This window comes from Nannospalax galili, unplaced genomic scaffold (genome assembly GCF_000622305.1).
Source record: "Nannospalax galili isolate Female #2095 unplaced genomic scaffold, S.galili_v1.0 scaffold342, whole genome shotgun sequence".
Classification (NCBI taxonomy): Eukaryota; Metazoa; Chordata; class Mammalia; order Rodentia; family Spalacidae; genus Nannospalax; species Nannospalax galili.
The window spans coordinates 2,337,574-2,359,973 of NW_008349359.1; the positions used below are offsets into that span (position 1 = coordinate 2,337,574).

General features: G+C 41.3%; 2 protein-coding genes across 4 annotated transcripts in view; both read left to right on the top strand.

The window, feature by feature from the left end:
• Positions 1–18,232, top strand: part of Haus2 (HAUS augmin like complex subunit 2) — a 25,674-nt gene extending 7,442 nt beyond the window's left edge. The window contains exons 2-6 of the mRNA XM_008846831.3: positions 252–344; positions 1,083–1,152; positions 5,901–6,033; positions 13,743–13,851; positions 17,474–18,232. Coding sequence (XP_008845053.1) covers positions 252–344; positions 1,083–1,152; positions 5,901–6,033; positions 13,743–13,851; positions 17,474–17,680 — 612 coding nt within the window. The 3' untranslated portion in view covers positions 17,681–18,232. The remainder of the gene's footprint in view (positions 1–251; positions 345–1,082; positions 1,153–5,900; positions 6,034–13,742; positions 13,852–17,473) is intronic.
• Positions 18,233–21,145: 2,913 nt separating this feature from the next.
• Positions 21,146–22,400, top strand: part of Stard9 (StAR related lipid transfer domain containing 9) — a 133,127-nt gene continuing 131,872 nt past the window's right edge. For all 3 annotated transcript variants that reach the window (XM_008846832.3, XM_029570257.1, XM_029570256.1), the window contains exon 1: positions 21,146–21,310. In XM_008846832.3, coding sequence (XP_008845054.1) covers positions 21,264–21,310 — 47 coding nt within the window. In that variant the 5' untranslated portion in view covers positions 21,146–21,263. The remainder of the gene's footprint in view (positions 21,311–22,400) is intronic.

Sequence of the window (22,400 nt, forward strand, 5' to 3'; positions counted from 1 at the left end):
ATTATTTTACTTCTTACTTCCTTGTTCTGAATATTCTTCTTTGGTCTGGGGGACTTGGTTTGAATCCACTTTAAGCTGGGGGGCTTTAGTTTGATTCCATCAGTACATTGCTACTCTTTGCTCTATTCTTCATGTGTCATGCAATTTTGGACATAAATGTTATTTTTTTTTTTGTCCCTTGAGTAGGTTAGTCCATTGTACAGAGCACTTTTTGTGACATACTGCTACTTTCTCTATTCTTTTTCCAATAGGAGATGTTAGATATATCTAAGAAAACAACTCCTTGTTTTGTGAACTTCTCCAGACTACAGCAGATCTCAGATATTCAAGCTGAAATCTATCAGGTAAATTATGATCTTTACCCTTTCTACTTTTCAAAAAGTTTGTGTAGGGGGGGTGTGTGTGTTTGTGTGTTGTGTGTACCTGTATGTAGCAGTAGTAGTAGTAGTAGTAGTAGTATTAGACTATATCCCAAGTTCAGTGGAAGTGTGGACACTTAGCATATGTGTGGCCCTGGGTTCAATCCCTAACTGTAAAACGAAAACAAATTAAAATCTCTTAACTGTTTTAAACAGTGTTCTCTTGGGCTGGAGAGATGGCTCACCGGTTAAGAACACTAACTGTTCTTGCAGAAAACCTGGGTTCGAATCCCAGCACCCACATGGCAGCTAACAACTGTCTGTAACTGCAGTTCTAGGGGATCTGACAGTCTCGTCTGTCCTCCATGGGCCTTGTACAACACAGGTGCACTTACCTACATGCAGGTATAACACTCATACACATTAAAAAAAAGTGTTCTCTTGCAATTAGAACAGAGTCTAGCATGTGGCTGGACAGGTGTCTATTGTAGAGGTTAATGGTAGTAGTTAATGTAGTAACAGGAGGGTAAGAATACCAAAATGCAAAGCTTCGGCAAATTACCTGAGCTTTTATATAAATCACCTCCTCCATCTCACTTAAGGAGTATATGTCTTATAGCATATTCCAGAGTTAATGATGGTTCATTTATATCAGTGTTTTGGGCCTTTTAACTTCAAGATTTTTTCTGAGTAAGCTAAAGTTTACTTTTGTTTCTCATATAGAAAAACCTGGAAATTGAACTTCTGAAACTAGAAAAAGATACAGCAGATCTTGTTCGTCCTTTGTATTTGGGTAAGTTGTTTCTTTAAGGGAATAATCATTAGAATTTCAACTTTATCTTGGATTACTATATATAAAGCACCAGGCAGAAGAATTATGATGTGCCATAATTTTCCCTAGGTATTGTCTTATAACTAACAAAATTTTCAGCTTTGATGCTCAAATATAAGTCCTGTTGACATGCAAATAGCATAGAAAGTGACCAAGTCTGTTGCCATAACAAAGTATCTGAGCTTGGGTAATATATATAAGGGGGAAAAAAGTTTATTTTACTTAGTTTTAGAGGTTTCAAGGCATATATTAGCTATGGTGAGGGCTGCGTGGTACCTGCCAGTTCAGCACTGGAGTTCTTGGCAAAAGGGAGAGGTCACATAGCAAGGTAAGGCTCCAGGGTGTGTTTCAGGGATTTTTTATAACAACCCTTCCAAGAGAACTAACCAGAAACCCAGCAGAACTATTTTGTTGTTGTATTGTTCTTTAAGGGCAAGCCAGCAAGGTTTGTTAAGTAGAGTGATAGCTCCCTACAGCAGGGAGGGGTCTTGAAATTGGGTTGCCCAGAGACCTGGGTTCTTCCCAAAGGTACTACCATTAATGACATAATTGCTTCCTCACTCTTGAAAGTTCTACGCTGCCTCCCAGTATCAGTACCTGACCTCTTGTGGAATACATGCAAACATTTCCAAACTATGGTAGCTTATCAAAGCCAAGAGAATGAAGAACATGGAAAACAAAAGCTGATGAATTTTCCAGATTAAAGGACATCTAAAGTGACATGATAGCTGAAGAGCTATATGATTATGGATTGAGTACTTGATCAGAAAAAAAATTGCTGTAATAGACATTATTGGGACATTTAGTGATGTTTAAAAATGGATTGTATTAAATATTGGTAGTATAATGATGCTAAATTTCCTAAAAAGGCTGGGGACATAGCTCAATTGGTAGAGTGCTTGCTTAGCATGCTTGAGGTACTGGGTTTAATCCCAGCATCATATAAACTAGAATGAGGGCACACGGCTTTAGTCCCAGCACTAGGTAGGAAGATTAGAAGTTCAAGGTCATCCTTGCCTTCATAGTAAGTTGGAGGCCAGCCTGGGAAACATGAGACCCTGTCTCAAAAACCAAACCAAACTAGGGCTGGAGAGATGGCTCAGTGATTAAGAACACTTATTGTTCTGGGGCTGAAGAGATGGCTCAGTGGTTAAGAGCACTGGCTGCTCTTGCAGAAGACCTGAGTTCAATTCCTAGCACCCACATGGCAGCTAACAACTATCTGTAACTCCAGTTCCAGGGGATCTATTGCCTTCTTCTGACCTCTGCAGGCATTGTATGACACAGGTGCACTTACATACATGCAGGTAATATACATGTAAAATAAAAATAATAAAATATTTTTAAAAAGAACACTCATTGTTCTTCCAGAGGACTGAGGTTTGATTCCCAGCACCCACATGGTGGTTAACAATGGGGTCAGTAACTCCAGTTCCAGGGGAACCGATTTGACACCCTCTTCTGGCCCCTGTGGGCATTGCATGTGGTGTACATGTGGTACACTTACATACATGCAGACAAAAATACTCATACACATAAAATAAAAATAAATGAGTAAATAAAATGTTTTGTTCATGTACATGCACCCATACACATAGACATATACACACAAATAAATGTAACAGTGAGAGGGCTCAGCAGTGTAAAAGTGCTTGCTGCCCAGGTTGATGACCTGAGTTTGATCCCCTGGACCCACATAATAGAAGGAGAGAACTGATTCCTGAAAGTTGTCCTCTGAACCTTAAGTTCAATGAGGCCCTAGTACTGAGGAAAAAAAAAAATAGATTTCCTGATAAACAAGTTCTGAATTTGAAAATATTCTGTGGTTACTTGGAATAAAGTTTTAAAAATAAAAGATTGGGGCTGGAGAGATAGCTCAGCAGTTAAGAGCACTGACTGCTCTTGCAGAGGACCCAGGTTCAGCATCCACATGGCAGCTCCAAACCATCCTTAACTCCAGTTCCAGGGGAATCCAAAGCCTTCTTCTGACCTCCACATTGCATAACACGAGTGCACTCACATACATGCAGGCAGTACACTCATACACATAAAATAAAAATGATAAAATATTAAAAAATAATAATAAAAGATCATGAGCAAGTGAGATCACTCAGTGGGTAAAGGCTTTTGTTATCAAGTCTGATGACCTGAGTTTAATCCCCAAGACCCACATGGAAGAGAGAACCAACTTCCTCAAGTTGTCCTCTGACCTACATGCGCGCACACACACACACACACACACACACACACAAATAAATAAAAATTTTTACATTTGTGTATTTAGGACCATACTGATTGCAATTTATTATCAACTAAGTCCTTTTGAGAACAAAATGTGTGTGTGTGTGTGTGTGTGTGTGTGTGTGTGTGTGCGCGCGTGGGGAAGTAGGATAAGAGAGAAAAGTCAAATGGTAACAATTGATGAATCTTGGTCAAATGTATATGGAAATTTACTGAACTTTTCTTAAAACTTCTGTGAAGCTAGACATGGTATCTCATGTTTGAAAATCTCAATACTTATGAGGCTGAAGTAGGAGATTTGGAGTTTGAGGCCAGCCTAAGTTACTGTCCTAATTTGTTTCTTTATTGCTGTAACAAAACACTCTGACCACTACCAATTTGGGGAGGAAAAGTTTTATTCAGCTTACATCTTCCAGGTCACAATTCATCAGGGAGCCCAACGTCAGAACTCAGGCAGGAACCTGGAGGCAGGAGCTGGAGCACAGCCATGGAGGAACACTGCTTACTGGCTTGCTCTCCTGGCCCCCCTCTCAGCCTGCTTTCTTATGCAACACAGGCCCACCTGCCCAGGGGTGGCACCACCCACAGTGGGCTGGGCCCTCCCACATCATTCAACAATCTAGAAGGTGCCCCATGGACATGGCCACAGGCAGTCCAATGGAGGAAATTCCCCAGTTGAGGCTCCCTCAACCCAGGTGTGTCAAGTTGACACTAAAGCTATCCAGTACAGTTACATAGTCAGACCCTGTCTTTTTTGAGAGGGTCTCCTTGTAGCCCTAGCTGTCCTGGAACTCACTATGTAGACCAGGCTGGCCTCAAACGCACAAAGATCCACCAGCCTCTGCCTCCCAAGTGCTGGGATTAAAGGCGTGCACCACCACGCCTGGCCCTGTCTTTTCTTTTTTTAATTAATTATATTATGTGTATGCATGTATTGCCTGCATGTAAGTTCATCTGTGTTTTGCAAAGCCTACAGAGGCCAGAAGAGGGTGTCAGATCCCCTGGAACCGGTGTTATGGACTGTTGTTAGTGTTGTTAGTTGTCATGTAGGTGCTGGGACTTGAACCCAGGTCCTCTGCAAGAACAGCCAGTGCTCTTAAACGCTGAACCATCTCTCCAGCCCCATGAGACCGTGTCTTTAAAAAACAAAAATCAATAGCTGAATATAAGTAGCAACTGCCTGTCATCCCAGCACTTGGGAGTAGAGGCAAGAAGATCGATCAGGAGTTCAACACCAGCCTGAGCTACATGAGACCCTGTCTCCAAAAACAAATTCTGCATTTTGATTTTTTCAATTTAAAAATTTGTAAAGTGTGGAGGAACTCATGAGATGGCACAGGGAGCAAAGCATCTACCACACAAGCTTGAAGCCTTGAGTTCAGATTCCCAGAACCCACATAAAGCTGGTCACAGTAATATGTACCTTTAACCTCAGTTGTTCTACTAAGAGCTGGGAGGCAAAAACAGAATTCCCAGAAGCTTGCTGGCCAGCTAGCCTGACATACACAGCAGCAAACAGCAAAAATCCTGCCTCAAACAAAGGGGAAGACGAGCACCAACACACAGGTTATCCTCTGACATACACATGCACCTGCACACATATACAGGCACACACATCATACACATCTGCACAAACATAAACACAAATTTATAAAAGGATTAGTTGGCAGCCTTTAAGTGAAGAGAACTCAGTAATAGCTTGTTAGATGACTATTTGTTTTTACATTTTTTAGATTTATTTTTGTGTGTATGAATGTTTTGCCTGTATGCATGTAAGTATACCATGTGCATGTAGTAACCACAGAGGCCAGAAGAGAGTGTTAGATTCCCTGAAACTAGAGTTATAGACAGTTGTTAGCCAACATGTAGCTGCTGGGAACTGAACCTGAGTTCTCTGCAAGAGCAGCTGGTGTTTTTAACCACTGAGCCATCTCTCCAGCCCCCCCCCCCCCCCCCGTGATACTTCTAGATGATTGTTTTTTAGTGTTCCCATGTGGATATAATATTAGGGGCAAGATAATAAAAGAGTTTATATGAAAAATAGGCTCTGGATTTTAAAACTGAATAAAAAAAGAGTTGAGAAACACAGGAAAGAATTTAGCAGTAGGGTTTGGTTGCCAGTATGTTAAAAAAAGAGAACGTAGTTGAAAATGAAAATAAAAATTGATGTTATTAAAGATAACAAAGGTAAGAAGGATATTTACAAAGGAAATTATGGAGTTGGTCTCTCTATTTATTAATACCTATTTCAGAGATAGGGATCTCTGTTGCTCAGGCTAGTCTCTAACTTCTGACTTCAAGTGATCCACTTGCCTCAGCCTCCCTGATGGTGGGACTACAGGTATGTGCCAGTGTACCCAGCCTTGGATTAATGCTCACTTTAGCATTACAAAAACCAAAGAAATAATTATTATTATCAATTCTAAAACTTACCTGCCTTGTTGCTGTGATATCTCTGGTATATGTAGCTCAGAAGTGTGATACTCTGCAAAGCATGAATAACCATCTGGAAGCAGTGTTAAAAGAGAAGCGGTCCCTCAGACAAAGACTGCTGAGTCCCATGTGCCAGGAGAACTTGCCGGTGGAAGCTGTTTACCACAGGTTAGACTGAAATAGAAAAGTTGCTTTTTGGGGGGGGGTTCTTTTTGAGACAGGGTCTCCCTGTAACCTTAGCCGGCCTGGAACTCACTATGTAGACCAGGCTGGCCTTGAACTCACAGAGATCCACCTGCCTCTGCCTCCCGAGTACACTACCATGCCCAGCTAAAGTTGCATGTTTTTGAGGTCAGTTTTGTTTAGACTAGCAGCTGTAGCATAATTCATAAAATGATGTATTATTGATTATATTTAATAACCTTATTTATGGTGATGCATTAAACTGGAAGGAAAATACTTTTAAATAATTATAACTATGGTAAAAAGAAAGGACTTTCTTTTGCCCATTGTGTTTTGGGAAGTATAAATTATGGCTTTGATGAAAAAGAATGGATCCATAACATGAAATAAGGTAGATAAATTTTGTTTTTGTTTAATTAATTTTTGAGACAAGGTCACCTTATGTAGTCTTGGCTGCCCTGAAACTGGCTATGTAGACCAGGTTGGCCTAAACTCAAAGAAATCTGTCTGCCCCTGCCTCTCGAGTCCTGGGACTAAAGGTGTGTGCCACCACGCCAGCCAAATTTTGTTTGGTGTAGACTGTTTTCTGTGAAGTACGCTTACTGAGTTGCCTATATATAAAAAATTCTGTTGAAGGTATTTAACATCTCCAGATGAAAATACTAAGAAAGGTAAAAACTGGATTTATTTATTTGCTTAATTTGCTTATTTATTTAGATAAGGTCTCCTATAGTCCAAGCTGGCCTGAAACTTGCTATGTAGATTAAGGATGAAAAAACTGCATTTTGTTGTCACGTCTATTGGTAATATATTTCAAAGTCTTAGGCAAGTGATTTAAATTTTTGCCTCAGTAGCCCAGTCCATAGAATGGGGGGTGGTTTCTGTTGTCTCTTTCTTGGGGAGTATTATAAATATCAATTTGAAAGTATAGATAGTTACTAATAATAAACAGTAGAACAATGAAACAAGCATCTGGGGATCTGATTGCTTTCTCTACCACTGCCTCAGTAGCTGACCTGGAACAAATTAGTATCTTTTCTCAGGTTTCAGAATTTTTTAAAAATTATTTTTATTTTATGTGTATGCGTGTATTGCCTGCATGTAGGTAAGTGCACATGTTTTGTGCAGTGCCCAAGGAGGTCCGAAGAGGCTGTTGGATCCCTTGGGACTGGAGTTATGGACAGTTGTTAGCTGCCTTGTGGGTGCTGGGATTCCAACCTAGGTCTTCTGCAAGAACAACCAGTGTTCTTAACCACTGAGCCATCTCTCCAGCCCCCGGTTTCAGAATTTTTTATTTTGTAGTAAAGTAATAGATACACACAACCCCATTCATTTGGCTATATTCAGTATCTGTTTTATATGATACTCTGTCAAATATAAACTGAGTAGGGGCTATAGAGATGGCTCAGCAGTTAAGAGCACTGGTTGTTCTTGCAGAGGACCTGGGTTCAATTCCCAGCACCCACATGGCGGCTATGAACTGTCCTTAACTCCAGGGGAATCTGAAGCCCTCTTCTGACCTCCACGGCATTGCATGACACAGGTGCACTCACATACATGCAAACAATACACTCATACACACAAAATAAAAATAATAAAATATTTTTTAAAAATATGAACTGAAAGCCGGGCATGGTGGCATACGCCTTTAATCCCAGCACTCAGGAGGCAGAGGCAGGGATGTCTCTGTGAGTTCAAGGACAGCCTGGTCTCCATAACAAATCCAGGCCAACTGGGACTACAGGGAAACCCTGTCTCAAAAAAAAAAAAAAAAAAGAAGTGAGTAATGATGTTAAGATTTTACAAATCTAGAGATTCAAAGTAGCTTTATGTAGTACTGTCTTTATTCTTCTCTGAAATAAAATGAGGTTTTGTCCAGGGAAGTTGCTCTATATTAAATAAGTCTTATTGTTGAGAGTTAGGTTTCAGATACGGTGAATAATGTGTCATTTCATTTTTTTCTAGTTAGATGACAGCTTAAGTTTTTCTTTACATGAAAGAGAAGGCCTTTTTATCACTGATAGTCCCATGAAAAGGTTATTGATGCTCATTAGATTGATTATAATTTTCTTTATTTCAAATTAGCTTTTGTTTTGTTTTGGTCTTTTTTTTTTTTTAAATCTTTACTCTTTTTTTATTTTTTTGAGAATTTCATGCATGGGTATAGCCTTTACATTATTTCCTTTCCTCCCATGTCCCCCCACTCCTCTCAATTTCCTTTTATTTTTCTTATTGTTACATATACATACACACACACACACACACACACACACACATGCACATATTATGCACTGACTCCATTAAGTGGTACTTTGTGTACTTGTGTTTAGGACTCTTCATTTGGGATTAGATAACCTCTCAGGGATTCTCCCTCCCTCAGCCTCCATTGATTGCCTACAACTCTTCATCTTGAGGTGGAATCCTGTGACATCACCCCCATCCACCTTGGCATTGCAACTGGTTTTGTCATTATGCAGATCTCATTAGTCTACCATATTATGGCGATTACATCGGTGCAGCTTCCTTCCCTATCATGTCTAGAATGCATCAACTAGCAGCAGGTATCTTGTCCTTCTGGCTCTTACTGTCTTTGAATCCCCTCCTCTTCAGTGTTCTCTGAGCCTTGGGTGTAGAAGTTGCATTATAGGTGTGTCATTGAAGGTTGAGCACCCCACAATCATTTGTTCTCTATATTTGACCAGTTGGGGAACTTTGTAATAGTCTTCATCTGTTGCAGAGAGAAGCTTCTTTGATGAGTGGTGAGAGGTACACTCGTCTATAAATGTAAGGATAGTTGTTAGAATACAGGAAATTATGTTGGTCTAGGGAAGTAACAAAAGTAGATACTTCTCTAGAACCTATGATCTCTCCAACCATGTGGCTATGTTTACAGTACTTAGCACTCATGATTTGCCTCCCATTGAGCAGGCCTTAAGCCCAATTAGACAGCTGTTGATTACCCCCAAGATAAAAGCATTGGCCCCCACCAGAGACCTGCCAGTCAGAAACCACCCAGGCAAATCGTGTTCCCATAGGCCCTTCCTGCCTATGCTGCAAGAAAGTTCCAGACTAACGGGACAAGTGTACCTCTCACCACACATCAAAGAAGCTTCTTTTTGTAGAAGAAGGAGACTATCACAGAGCTCCACAACTGGTGAAATACAGAGAATAAGTATAGCTGGATCATAAGGTAGATCTATTTTTAGGTTTTTAAGAGTTCTCTGTACTCATTTCCACAATGTGCACCAGTCTGCATTGCCCCCAGTAGGGAATGAGGGTTCGTTCCTCTTTCCCCATATCCTCCCCAGCATATGTCCTTATTTGTTCTCTTGGTCTTTGCCATTCTAACTTGGATTAGATGAAACCTTAAAGTAGTTTTAATTTGCATTTCTCTAAGGATGGTAAACACTTTTAAAAGTATTTCTTAGCCATTTTTATTTCTTCTTTTGAGAACTCTCTGTTCAGATCTGTAGCCCATTTTTTTAATTGGGTCATATGTTTTCTTGATTTTTTTTGTTTTTTGAGTTCTTTGTATGTTCCGAAAATTAATCCTCTATGAGATGTATAGCTAGCAAGGACTCTGTCACGCTCTGAGCTTCCTCTTTACTTGATTGCTTGTTTCTTTTGCTGTATACAGAAGCTTTTTAGTTTAATGTCATATTAAAGAACTACAGTAATAAAAACAGCATATTACTGACACAAAAACAGACATCAATGGAACAAAATAGCAAACCCAAAAGTGAGTGCACACAATTACAGCCACTTAATATTTGACAAAGATGCCAAGAATATACATTGGAAGAAAGACAGCATCTACAACAAACGGTGCTGGGAAAACTGATCTCCACATGTAGAAGAATGTAATTAGAGACCTATCTATCACCATGTACAAAAGTCAACCCCAAATGGATCAAAGACCTCAATGTAAAACCTGAAACTCTGAAACTGTTAGAAGAAAATATAGGCATTGCCCTACAAGACATATGGGTGGGAAAGGACTTTCTAAATTGGACATCAATTGCTCAGGAATTAAGGTCAACAATTAGCAAATGGGACCTCATTAAACTTTATTCTTCATAGTGCAATTTGAAATGAGCTTAATATACGTGTTGAGTTTGAGATATTTATTTTTAACATTATTTTTATAGTATGTATATGAGTGTATTGCCTACATGTGTGTAAATGCACCCATGTCATGCTGCAATGCTCTTGGAGATCAGAAAAGGGTGTTGAATCCCCTGGAACTGGAGTTACAGACAGTTGTTATCCACCATGTGGGTGCTGGGAATCAAACCTGGGTCCTCTGTAAGACCAGCCTGTGCTCTTAATCACTGAGCCATCTCTCCAGCAGTTAGAGATATTTATCCTAGCCAAAAGAATATTTTTTTAAAATTTTATTTAATTTAAAAAATTTTTTTAATAACTACATGATTAGAAGAAGTGTTTCATTACAGCTTTAACATATTCAGTAACACACTCCAGAGCAAGCATACATCTTACAGGTGGCTGTAAGTTTCTAGGTTCACAGTTGAATACAGTTATACAATATTGAACTCAGTATAAGCCCTGTAAGACATAAAATTGAATGAGTTCTTAACCTTTAAAAAAGTCTCCATTTCATTTTAGAATATATTGTTCCTTGCAGAAAGACTCATTGTTCTTGCTACTAACACTGAGATGTTGGCGCATACCTTTCTAATCTGTATGTATCTATTACTAGTCATAATTGGTTGCACTTGGATTCTTGGCGCCTGTGTATGTCTATAAAGTCATTGGGTAGATTTCAATAGTAAAGTTTATCGCCTCTACTAATTAACATGACGTAAATTTCCATGCTTCCTCCTCAAATATAATACATTTTTTAAAATTTGTTGATTTGTGTGTGTGTGTGTGTGTGTGTGTGTGTACCACACAGAACATCCCAAACCATCTTATTCAACTATACACCCACTTCCCAGATGGCACCCTCCCATAGCCTCCCTCCTCACACTAGACCCCTTATACTCTGATATCCCTGCTACTGTCTGGTGTGTTGTTGGCAACCCCAGCCATTCCCCACTACTTGCCCTTCTGGTGAATCTAGTCAGCCTGTCTAGCGGTCTTTGTTTTAGGATGGTCAGCTGTTCCTCATCTAGCAGAAATCAGTTGTCAATATTCCTTTAGATAAGATTGAAGTCTGCTGTTCATTTTCCCAGTTCTATGCTGATTACTATCTGGGAGTCCCTTTGGCCACTCTGGCCAACAAGTCAAAAGAAGGTATCTCCTATCAGGCATTGTTGCTTGTTATGTAGGCTTTAGCTATACATATGGACTCTTAAAACATTATATTGGCTCCTTTAATCTTTGGTTGTACTTTCCTTTGGGATATTTAAAGCCTTACAGTTGGCCCAGATAAACCAATTAATTTTTACCCTTAAGGTCATTTGAGGATCTGTTCTTCAGGGGTCACATGGGCTTGGGAGAAGCCCCTGGCTCCTTTCTTTTACCAGTTCTGCCTATGTGAAGATAAGTCAAAGGTCTTGCTTGACTATGATGTGCCATGGAGAGTTTCTTTTCTGGTACTGTCTGTTTGGTGTTCTATATGCTTCTTGTATTTGTATGGGCATGTCTTTCTTTAACTTTGGGAAATTTTCTTCCATGATTCTGTTGAATATCTGGTCCATGCCATTATCTTGAGATTCTTCTCCTTCTTGTGTGCCTATGATTCACAATGTAAGTTTGGTCTTTTTATGGTGTCACACAATTCCTGCATATTCCATTCTTGTGATTTCTTAAATTTTTCATAATCTTTGCTTGAGTGGTCTAGTTCATCCACTTTATCTTCCAGTGTTGATACTCTGTTTTCCATTTCATTCATCCTCTTGGTGAGGCTATCTCCTGTAGTTTCTAATTGGCTTACTGAGTGTTTCACTTCCTTCTTCATTTCAGCCTGAGTAGTGTTCAATATTTCTAGCTCTTTTCTGAATTCATTCAAAAGTGTATCCCTATATCCTTCAGTTCTTTGATTTCTTTGTGTGTTCTTTGAATTCACTGAATTCTTTTATCATGTTTATAATTGTCCTTTTGAGTTCCATGTCCTGCATATTCTCTAGTGCATTCTCATTGTACTCCTCTATAGTACTATTGGTATTTGGTGGGGATAAGTTATTTTGGTTTTTCATGTTATTATTTTTTCTCCATGATTTTGGTGTATAATTGTTCTTTTGAGTTCCATGCCTTGTATTATCTCTAGGGGGTTCTCATTGTACTCCTCTAGAGGATTATTGGTATTTGGTGGGGATATGTTATTTTGCTTTTTCATGTTATTATTTTTTCTCTGTGATTTTGACATGTGAATTTCTTTTGTAGTTTCTGATTCTTGTATGAGACTGAAGCCTTCAAGTTTAGGTCTGCTTCTTTTTGTACACTTTATCTGTCTTCATGGTTTACTTTTTGGGCATGAAAAGCTGGTTCCTCTAAGCTTCTGGTTCTCTTTTTTGATTTTATATGAGGTGGCCAGATTGCTTTTGTCTTCAGGAGTTCCCACAGAGTCCCAAGTCAGATGAGGATCAGATGCTCTCAGGCTTTCTCCTAAGGTCTCGATCCCTCCAGGAAAAATTTTGGCCTCAGCAATCTGGGGGTTGGACTGGCCTGGGAGCTGAGCCCAGGGAAAATGCTGGTCTTGGGCAGCTGGTGGGCGTGCCACCCAGAGATGCAAAGGAAGATGGGGGTGGGAAGTAGCCCCAAGGGCTTCTGGGGCCTGCACTGAGGAGCTGGATTGATCTGGATGCAAAGGATCAGGAAGCTGAAAGGTCAGCTCTGGTGTCCAGGAAAGAGGTTGGCAGATGTCCCAGGCTCAGTGAAGCAGAGGGAGGTGAGGGCGGGGCCAGGCCTAGAGTGCTCCTGGGGACTGGAGAAAGAACTGGGTTGGACTGGATGCAAAGGATCAGGAAACAGTGGTTCCCCGGGTGTCTGGGGCGCCAAGACAAGGCAGGACCCAGGCTAGGAGGAGAGACCTCCGCAGGGGAGATGGGAGGGTGAATGAGGCTGGGGGAGTCAAGGCGCAAAGGGCTTGATCGACCTACCCTGGAGAGAGTCCTGCGGGTCTTGCAGACCCAGGGAAGCAGAGCTGTTTGGGTCTTTTTGAGACAGGGTTTTACAGTAGCCGCAGCTCACCTGGAACTCACTATGTAGACCAGGCTGGCCTTGAACTCAGAGATCCGCCTGCCTCCTGAGTGCTAGGACTAAAGGCATGCACCACCATGCCTGGCTCAAATTAGCAATCTTATTTAAAGAAAAAGAAACAAGAATTAAACTAAAAAAGAAAGTTAAATTGTTTTATCTCTGTATTTTCTCATCCCTGTCACAAGATACCTAACAGAAGCAATTTAAATGGGGAAGAGAAGTTGATTTTGACTTACAGTTTAGAGGTGGTACAATCCAATCTGGAAGGTACTATAGCCAGGTGGCTCCATCTGGCTGTGGGAGCTTGCAGCATGACTAGTTCACATCTTGGAGGATCATGAAGCACTTGAAGTAGGAATAGGCCATAACTGAAGGTCTGTCCCCAGTGACTTAAATATACCAGCTAGACCCTGTGCCCTAAAGGTTTCATAAAGCCCCACAAACAGAACCACCAACTGGTAACCGAGTGTTCAAAAACATAAGTCTGTGGGATACATTTCACATTCAAACCATATCACTCCCTCTTTCAGATATACGGTTCATTTGTTGGAATTGGCTGTGACTTTCATTGAGAAATTGGAAAGCCATCTTGAAATAATTAGAAAAATCCCTCATTTAGACGAGAACATAAAGAAAATGGTGAGTATTAATATAGTGGCTTTTAGTTCTTGTAGTATAATTAAATGTGTGATCTTCCCCTTTTTTTTTTTTAATTGTTTGGTTGGTTGGGTTGTTTTTCTTTTTTTTTTTTTCTTTTTTTTTTTTTCTTTTTTTTTTTTTCTTTTTTTTTTTTTCTTTTTTTTTTTTTCTTTTTTTTTTTTTCTTTTTTTTTTTTTTTTTTGGTTTTTTGGGTTTTTTTTTTTTTTTTTTTTTTTTTTTTTTTTTTTTTTTTTGAGAGAGGATTTTATGTATCCAAGGCTGGCCTCAAACTCCCAAGGTAGCATACAAAGCAATGCATTTAATCATGAAATTTTCCTATGTATATGTCATATTTTGCCCTAATTTGTGCCCTGTGCCCTACTCTCCCTCATCCCTGCCCTACTCTGCTGGTCCTCATATTGCCCTCCTCTGTTTTCCTGTCATACATATTCAGTCACTCTTTCCCCCCCCTTAATATATCTTCATCTCCTTTTACAGTCTGCTTTTCACTTTCATGACCTATAAACACACACATAAAATTTAAGTCTAGAGTCCACTTAGGAGAGAAAACTTTTGGTATTTGGTATAGGTGTGGTACCTCACACCTATAATCTCACTACTTTGCTGCCTGAAAAGGATTATTGTGGAGTTTGGGACCAGCCTGGCCTATGTAGTAAGTTCCAGACTAGAAAGGCTACAAGGTGAGACTGTCTCAAAACAAAAAGAACCATTTCCTTTTTTATATTATATTTACATTGTTTCCCTCTCACTCCCCACCTGCCTCCCTCTCCCTTTTGGTCTTGCTGTGTTGCTGGCTTCGAATTCACTATCTTGCCTCTGCCTTGAAAGTGCTAGGATTATAGAATGGGCCACCGCACCTAGATACATACTTTTTACGTCATAGGATTGTATTTGCTTGAGCACAGCATAAACTATTGAGACTTGCTGTGTGTTAGTCACAGGAAGGGAAGATTACTTTCAGTATAGGGGAATAGGACATAGGAAGACCTGACAGTATTAAAAATTTGTTTGATGAATCTGAAAATTCTGAATGTGTGTCAAAATAATGTGGCCAAAGCAACAATGTGAGGGAAGTTATGAACAGAGAGCACACATAATTGAGGGAATGAGGGTATGTTTATGAAATGCCTTGAAAATCAGACCAAGAACTTTATTTTTGTTTGTTTAAGGCTGGGTCTTACTCTGTAGTACATGCCGACCTTGAATTCAGTGTGTAGCCTAGGCTGGTCTTGAACTCACAGCAGTACTCCTAGCTGAGCCTCCCAACGGACCAAACTTTTTAGACTTTACTGAGTGTTGGGAAGCCATTGAATTTTTTGTTGGTAGTGGTAGTTGTGGGGTTTTGGGGGGTTTGTGGTGTTTTTGTTTGATTGTTTAAGACAGGGTCTCTCTGTCACCCAGCTGGCCTGGAACTTAATATGTAGACCAGGTTGGCCTGATTTCACAGAGATCCATCTGCCTCTGCCTCCCAAACGCTGGGATTAAAGGCATGCACTCCATACCCAGTTGTTTTTTTGTGTGTGTGTTTTTAAGATTGATTTTTATTTATGTATACTAGTATGTTTGTATGTGGTTGTGTGCATGTGAGTGCAGGTGTCTGCAGAGGCTAGAGGCATTGGATCCTCCTGGTGCAGGAGTTATAGGGGGTTGTGAGCTGCCCAATGTATAAGCTGGGAGCTTAACTCCTCTAAAAGAGCCATGTGTACTTTTAACATCTGAGCCATCTCTCCAGCCCCTTATTTATTTATTTATTTTTTAAGGAAGAACACAGAGGGGTGACTGTCAGAACTTTGCCTTAACCATGGAGAAAATACTGCATAGAATAGATTGAATACTGCTACTCACAGTGTGGGCAGAGAGTGTCATTATCAATATCTGGGAAACTGTTAATATATAGTTCCTTGCCTAGTATGTATGAGATCATGGGATCTATCCCCAGCACTGGAAGAAGAAAAATTGCAGATTTCAGATTTCAATCACTGTATTACTCAAGGTTCTCTAAAGAAATAGAACCAGTAGAATGAATATATATAATTAGATTATAGATGATATATAAATGAAATCTCTCTCATTTCAGTTAATCCCAGATCCAATATTTTATATATATGATTTATCAGATTAGCTCACAGGGATAGAGTGAGTAGTCCAACAATGGCTGTACCACACTAGAGAGGTTGAGAATCTGGTAGTCACTCAGTCCATGAGGCTGGATGTCTCAGTAGTCCCAATCTGGTGCTCCTGAAGGTCTGATAAATTCCGAAAGATCGGCTAGTCTTCAGTCTACAGCAAGACAAACTCATCAGTGAGAGAGAAAGAAAGTTGCAAAAAGCAAGCATTCTCCTCTGCCATGGCCTTTTATATGGGCTGCCATCAGAAGGTAACACCCACATTTAGGGTATGTCTTCCAGCTTCGGATGACCCAATGAAGAAATGAAGATCTCTCTCATTTCAGTTAATCCCAGATCCAGTCAAGTTGACACCCAGGATTAGCCATCACAATCATCCTATACCTTTAGAATCAATTTTTAAAATATTTTATTTTTATTTTATTTATGAGTGTATTGCCTGCATGTGTGTAAGTGCACCTGTGTCATGCAATGCCTGTGGAGGTCAGAAGGTGTTGGATTCCCCTGGAACTGGAGTTATGGATGGTTGTTAGCCGCCATGTGGGTGCTGGGAATCAAACCCAGGTCCTCTGCAAGAGCAATCAGTGCTCTTAACCACTAAGCCATCTCTCCAGCCCCTAGAATCAATTTAAACCAAGTTTGGTGACATGCACACTCTAATCCCATTTCTGGGGAGACTGAGGCAGGAGGATTACCATAGTTCCAGACCAGTCAAGCTACATAGTGAGACCTGTCTTGAAACAACAAAGAACATATTAAAATGTGATCTACTATACAAGAATTAGTAAGGAAAATGTGAAGACTAATAGTTCTTCAAATGAAGATAGTTATTCAAATGAAAAAATTTAAAGTATAGGAATCTAAAGGGTTGTATAGGTTTTTATTACTATTTGTGTGTGTGTGTCTGTGTGTCTGTCTGGGTACACGCACACACACACTCATGGAGGCCAGAAGGGGACATCAGATCCCTTGGAGCTATCTGATGTGGATGCTGGGATCTGAACTCTGGTTCTCTTATAGAGCAATAAGTGCTCTTAATCACTCAGCTTTCTCTCCAGCCTAGGTGATTTGAAGATGATCAGGATCCAGCATGATTTTTAAAAAGTTAAAGAGTTTATTTTTTTTATGTCTTGCATGTGTAATAAATGTTCAAGCATTATTTGGTGAATGAGATATTGAATGTACATCCCAAGATTGTCAATGTGCTTAAACATGGGGCTATGTGTGCCTTTCCTTTCAGGAAGAGGGTAGGATTAACCAGATAGATTGAGGGTAATTTGCATTGAATTGATAATTGATGACAAAGCAGTGAACAGAGAAAAGCTATGTACTGTGTGAAAGGGGAGAGCAGTTTTTAAGAGATTTTTGTAGTTAGAAAAAGATCAGATGTTAACATTTTGATGTAACCATTTGTGACATAATGATAGTTAATGACAAACAAGATTTCTATTTTCCCTTTATTTCAAATGTTCCAGAGCAAAGCTTTAGCCAAGATGGATATTTTGGTGACTGAGACAGAAGAACTGGCAGAAAGTATACTCAAGTGGCGAGAACAACAAAAGGAAGTTACCTCGTGTATCCCCAAAATACTAACTGAAGAAAATTATCTTCATAAATGTGGTATAATATCTCCTTTACCTTTTATTTCCAAAGTTCATGGCCAGCCCATTAATGCCAAGTGATTATCAACTTTCTTTTTGCTTAATTACATGTAGTCATATAAAGTGCATTTCTTGCTGATTATGACATGAATATTGATAGACTTTGCTGCTAACAACACTGAAAGAGCCCTCTTAATACTGGAGTGCCAAGGCCAAAAAGAAGGCTCAGTGGGTAAAGGTGCCTGCTGCCAAGCCTTATAGCCTGAGTTCGATCTCCTGGACCAACATGATGGAAGGGGGGAGCTGACTCCCACAGGTTGTTCTCCTGCCTACACACAGACACACAATGCACATACAAAATAGATAAACGTGAAAATATATATAGTAGGAGAATATTGGAGTACCAGTATTTTAGGCTCATTAAGACCAAACTGCCCTTTATATCACCTTGACACTTAGCAAAATCCTTAGTTGTATTTTATTACAAATCTTAGTATCTTGCCTATTTCCTTATTTGATTTCCTATGGATTTGTGTGTAGACATATTCTGTATCATGTCACCATTGTTGATATCCATGGTGGTTTTGTGTTTCTGTTTCCTATTAATTCCTTGATATATAAAAATAAACTAATTTCCACCTAAAATGTTGTGGCCTCAATATGAATCCCAAGTGACAAAGAAAGTAGTTTTGATTACATAGTAATGGGCATTCAAGCTATCAGACTCACAAGGGCTTAAGGGGAAAAACCAATATAGTAAGAGAGGAGAGAATTGGTCTTTTCCATTGCCCAGGCTGGCCTTAAGTTGTGGATTCAGCAATCCTCCAGCCTCAGCTTACAACATCTTGGGAAGACAGGCACATGCCGCAGTGGTTGGCTTAATCAAACTTTATTTTTTGTGAAGCTCAAAGGTAATTTTAAGGGCAGGCGAGCTTGATATCTCAGCAGCTGCATGGAGTAGGGAGATGGTTAAGAAGAGAGAAAGTGGAACTGGAAAGATAACTCTGGTTAAGAGCACTGGCTGCTCTTGCAGAGGACCCAAGTTCAATTCCCAGCACCCACATGATGACTAACAAACCCTCTGTAACTCCAGCTCCAGGGGATCAGATGCCCTCTTCTGGCCTCCAGGACATTGCATGCCCTTACATACAAGCAGAACACTCATACATAAAATAAATTTTTTAAATAAGAAGAAATTTGTGAGTTAGAGAACAATAAAGCAGTCAGGAGCTGGGGAGATGGCTCAGAGGGTAAAAGCATTGCACAAATGTGAAGACCTGAGTTCAAATTCTCAGAACCCACTTAAAGCTGGCCACCTTCCAGCAAGATGGGGAGCAGAGAAAGGAGGGTGAGCTGGCCTCACATATACAGAGGGAAACAAAATACCCTGTCTCAAGGTGTGTTATTCACACAGCTACAGTGCACATAAACATATAGGAAGATAAAATAAATAAAGCATCAGGCAGGCTCAGCAATGGAAGTCCTGGAGCAGCTGCGGCCGGTAGGGTGGGAGTGTCAGACAAGCAGGCTCAGACTTTTGCTGGGTATCTGGAAAAAGGGAGGGGACAGAGAAAAAGTTGTATTTTCTGAGAATTCAGGAAGTAGAACAACTTAGCAGTGAGGGTTTGATTAACTGTCTTGGTCAAACTTTAAAATTCAGCTGCTTTTTTTTTTTAAATTCCTACTTACACTAGAAGAGGAACGGGAGATTTGCAAATTTAATTCCAGCATAATCATGATGCGCATTTGTGAAGACTATTCTGAAGGACTCTGCCTGAGTTTTGTAGCATTTTAATTAGTTTACTCCTTGCTGGGGTCTGTGATTCTACCAGACACAGCCCTAATTTGTCCTTTAAAACTTTCAGTCAAATCAGGAAGATTTGAGGAAGAGGAAAATCCAAGAAATTTCTTGACTTAATACTAAAGTTAGCTGGGCGTGGTGGTGTCCGCCTTTAATCCCAGCACTACATAGTGAGTTCCAGGACAGCTGGGGCTACAGGGAGACCCTGTCTCATAAAAAAAAAAAAAGTAGGAAGCGCCAGGCATGGTGGTACAAGCCTTTAGTCCCATGGACTGAACAACTACCAGATTCTCAGCCTCTCCAGTGTGATTCAGCTGTTGTTAGTATTTCAAAGTAAACTGATATGGAGGTAAGCAGAAGAGAGTAATGAAATTCTAGGTAATATATCAAGGAATGCCTCGTAAGAACCTGACAGTTGGGAAAAATAGAAAAGATGAAAAAAAGCCATGCAGCCATGGTGGGGAAGTATAATCCCATTCCCAGTGCTGGGGAAGCTGAGGCAGGAGGGTTTTGAGTTCCATGACAGTCTGGACTACATAACAAAACTTGGCATCAAAACAAACATACATGCTGTTGTCTAAAAGGGCAAATATAGGGAGCAGGCCAAGGTAAAGGCACTAAGTAGACAGCCTTAGAAGAAACCTAGTGTAGGTAGGATGGAGGGACAGAGTGACAGAGTAGGGATCATCAAAATAGCATGAGACCATGGTAGTCTCTGGATTTTACTAAGTGAACTAGGAAAACATAGGAAAGTTTTAGGGGAAGGAATAAAATGATTTGATTCGCACTTTAAAATTTTTTGTTTTACATTTCTCCGTGTGTGTGTGTGTGTGTGTGTGTGTGTGTGTGTGTGTGTGCCACAACACATGAGTGGAGGACAGAGGACAACTTTTGGGAGTCAGTTCTCTCCAACATGTAGGTCCTGAGGATCCAACACAAGTCATCAGTGCCTTTACCAGCTGAGCCTTCTCTACAGCCCCTGATTTATACCTTGAAAGGATTACTCTGCCTGCTATTTGGGGACTAGTCTGAGAAGTGAGACGTGTGGAAGACCTGAAGATACCAGTCACGAGGGTACTTTAGAACTCCAGTGGTAGAACTGAGGTGCTGAGTCATACCAGTTCCTTTTTCTTGTTCATTTGAATGTACCCGTCCCTAGAGTAAGGCACCCATACACTAAAAAATAATAAAATATTTTTAAATATTTTAAACAATTTACTTTATAAACTTTCCGGCATTAACCAAAAAAATATAACGAATTCAGCAAGTATAAGAGCAAATACCATCCAGCATTATTCTGGGCCAGAGAAGAACGTGCCCACAGAGCTCAGAATTGGCTCAGGGTTTGCAGACCTAGTCTGGATCCGGCAGGGCTGGGGCTTAAGCTAGGTATCTGGGGAGGCTCGAGAGGCGGAGCGAAGCGCGGCGGGCCGGGCGTCCTCTCGCCCACCTGGCTCGGGATTGGCCGAGGCTCTGCAGACCGCGGGCGCGGCTCGGACTTGGGGCGTCTGGGGAGGTGCGAGGGGCGGAGTGAGGCGGGCCCGGCGTTCTCCAGCCCACCTGCCTTGGGATTGGCTGAGGCTCGGAGGGCCCAGTCCCTTTCAGTCGGGGCTCGGACTTGGGCGGGGCGCTTGGGGAAAGGCGAGGGGTGGGCCGGGCCGGGCGTCTCCCGCCTACCTGCTTCGGGATTGGCTGAGGCTCTGTAGGCCCCACCCCCTGAGACAGGCTGGGGTTTTTGAGGGAGGCACTGGAGTAGCGTGGGTCGGGTCGGGCTGGCTGAGGCCGTGCGGTGGCTGTGGTTGTGGCGCAGGCCAGGGATGCCTTCGCCGTATCGACGTGCCGGTCTTGGGTTGTGGCCGAAGGATGGCGAATGTGCGGGTGGCAATGAGGGTTCGGCCTCTCAGCAAGAGGTGAGTCTGGTCAGGAGGGGCCGCCTGAGGCGTCAAGTGAACTGAAGGGGCGCTGGAGATCTCCGCTTTCCTCTCAGTGGACTCTGGCGCAGAGAAAGATTAGACAAGCAGTGACTGAGGGGCTCCGGGTCCGAAAACTGAAGGCTTGACGGGACAGGGCCTCGGGTCGAGCTTCGGAGTCGAGAGCTGGAGGCTAGCGGTCCGCCGGTGGCTCCCTGTATGCACGCCCCTGGCATCCCGCCTGCAGCAGCTTCTAGGAACCGTGGTTGGTCTTGGTGCGCAGGGTAGGGCCTGGTGTGAGGCTGCAGAAGGATGGGCAGGCTTCTCTCGTTGTCCCTGGAGTACCCAAGTGAAGACTGAAGCAGAAGGGTTTGTGTGTGTAGATGCGCATGGGTTTCCTCTGCAAGGACGTGAGGTGGAGGGAAGGATTGGTAGGACACGAAAGGGAAGTTGAGGCCCGGAGAGATCGTGGTTTCGGCCTCGCTCAACAAACGACTTCTTCAAGGACAGAACTGTGAAGTAGAGGAAGTTATTGTCACCCGTTTTCTTGACGTCCTCAGTGCTAGTTCCTCAGGGTGCATCTGATTCTGCACCTCTCAGCCCTCTAAGCCCTGTGTGCAACTACGTATTTGATTCGTTTTTCCCCGGTTCATTTGGAAAGTCAGAGAAGGCTGTACGGAAATGTCGGGGTCTGAACTCTTCTGAATGGTCTTTGGAGTTTGCTGACAGGTGTAGAAAGTGCAGCTCTCTCGAGTAAGAACCAGAAAAGTGATTTAGGCTGTTAGGAAGCCAAGAGAAGTCTTGGTTGGGAGGGCAGGTGAGGGATAGGCAATAAAATTGACAGTGTGCTTCCTGGTTAGATGGTACATATTAGAATTAGTAATTTAATTTTTTTCCAGGACATAAGATGGTTTGATAATTGGACACAGAGCTCAAGAAAGACCTTGTCTCCCATAACAAATATTGGTGCTATTGGAGATTATATTTGGCCTCATAGAGGTCATTCACCTTGAAAAGCGAGTAGACAGGAGAAACGAGAAGAGAGTATGGGGAATAGGAGGAAAGGAAAGCAGCGGGTACTTAAACTGCT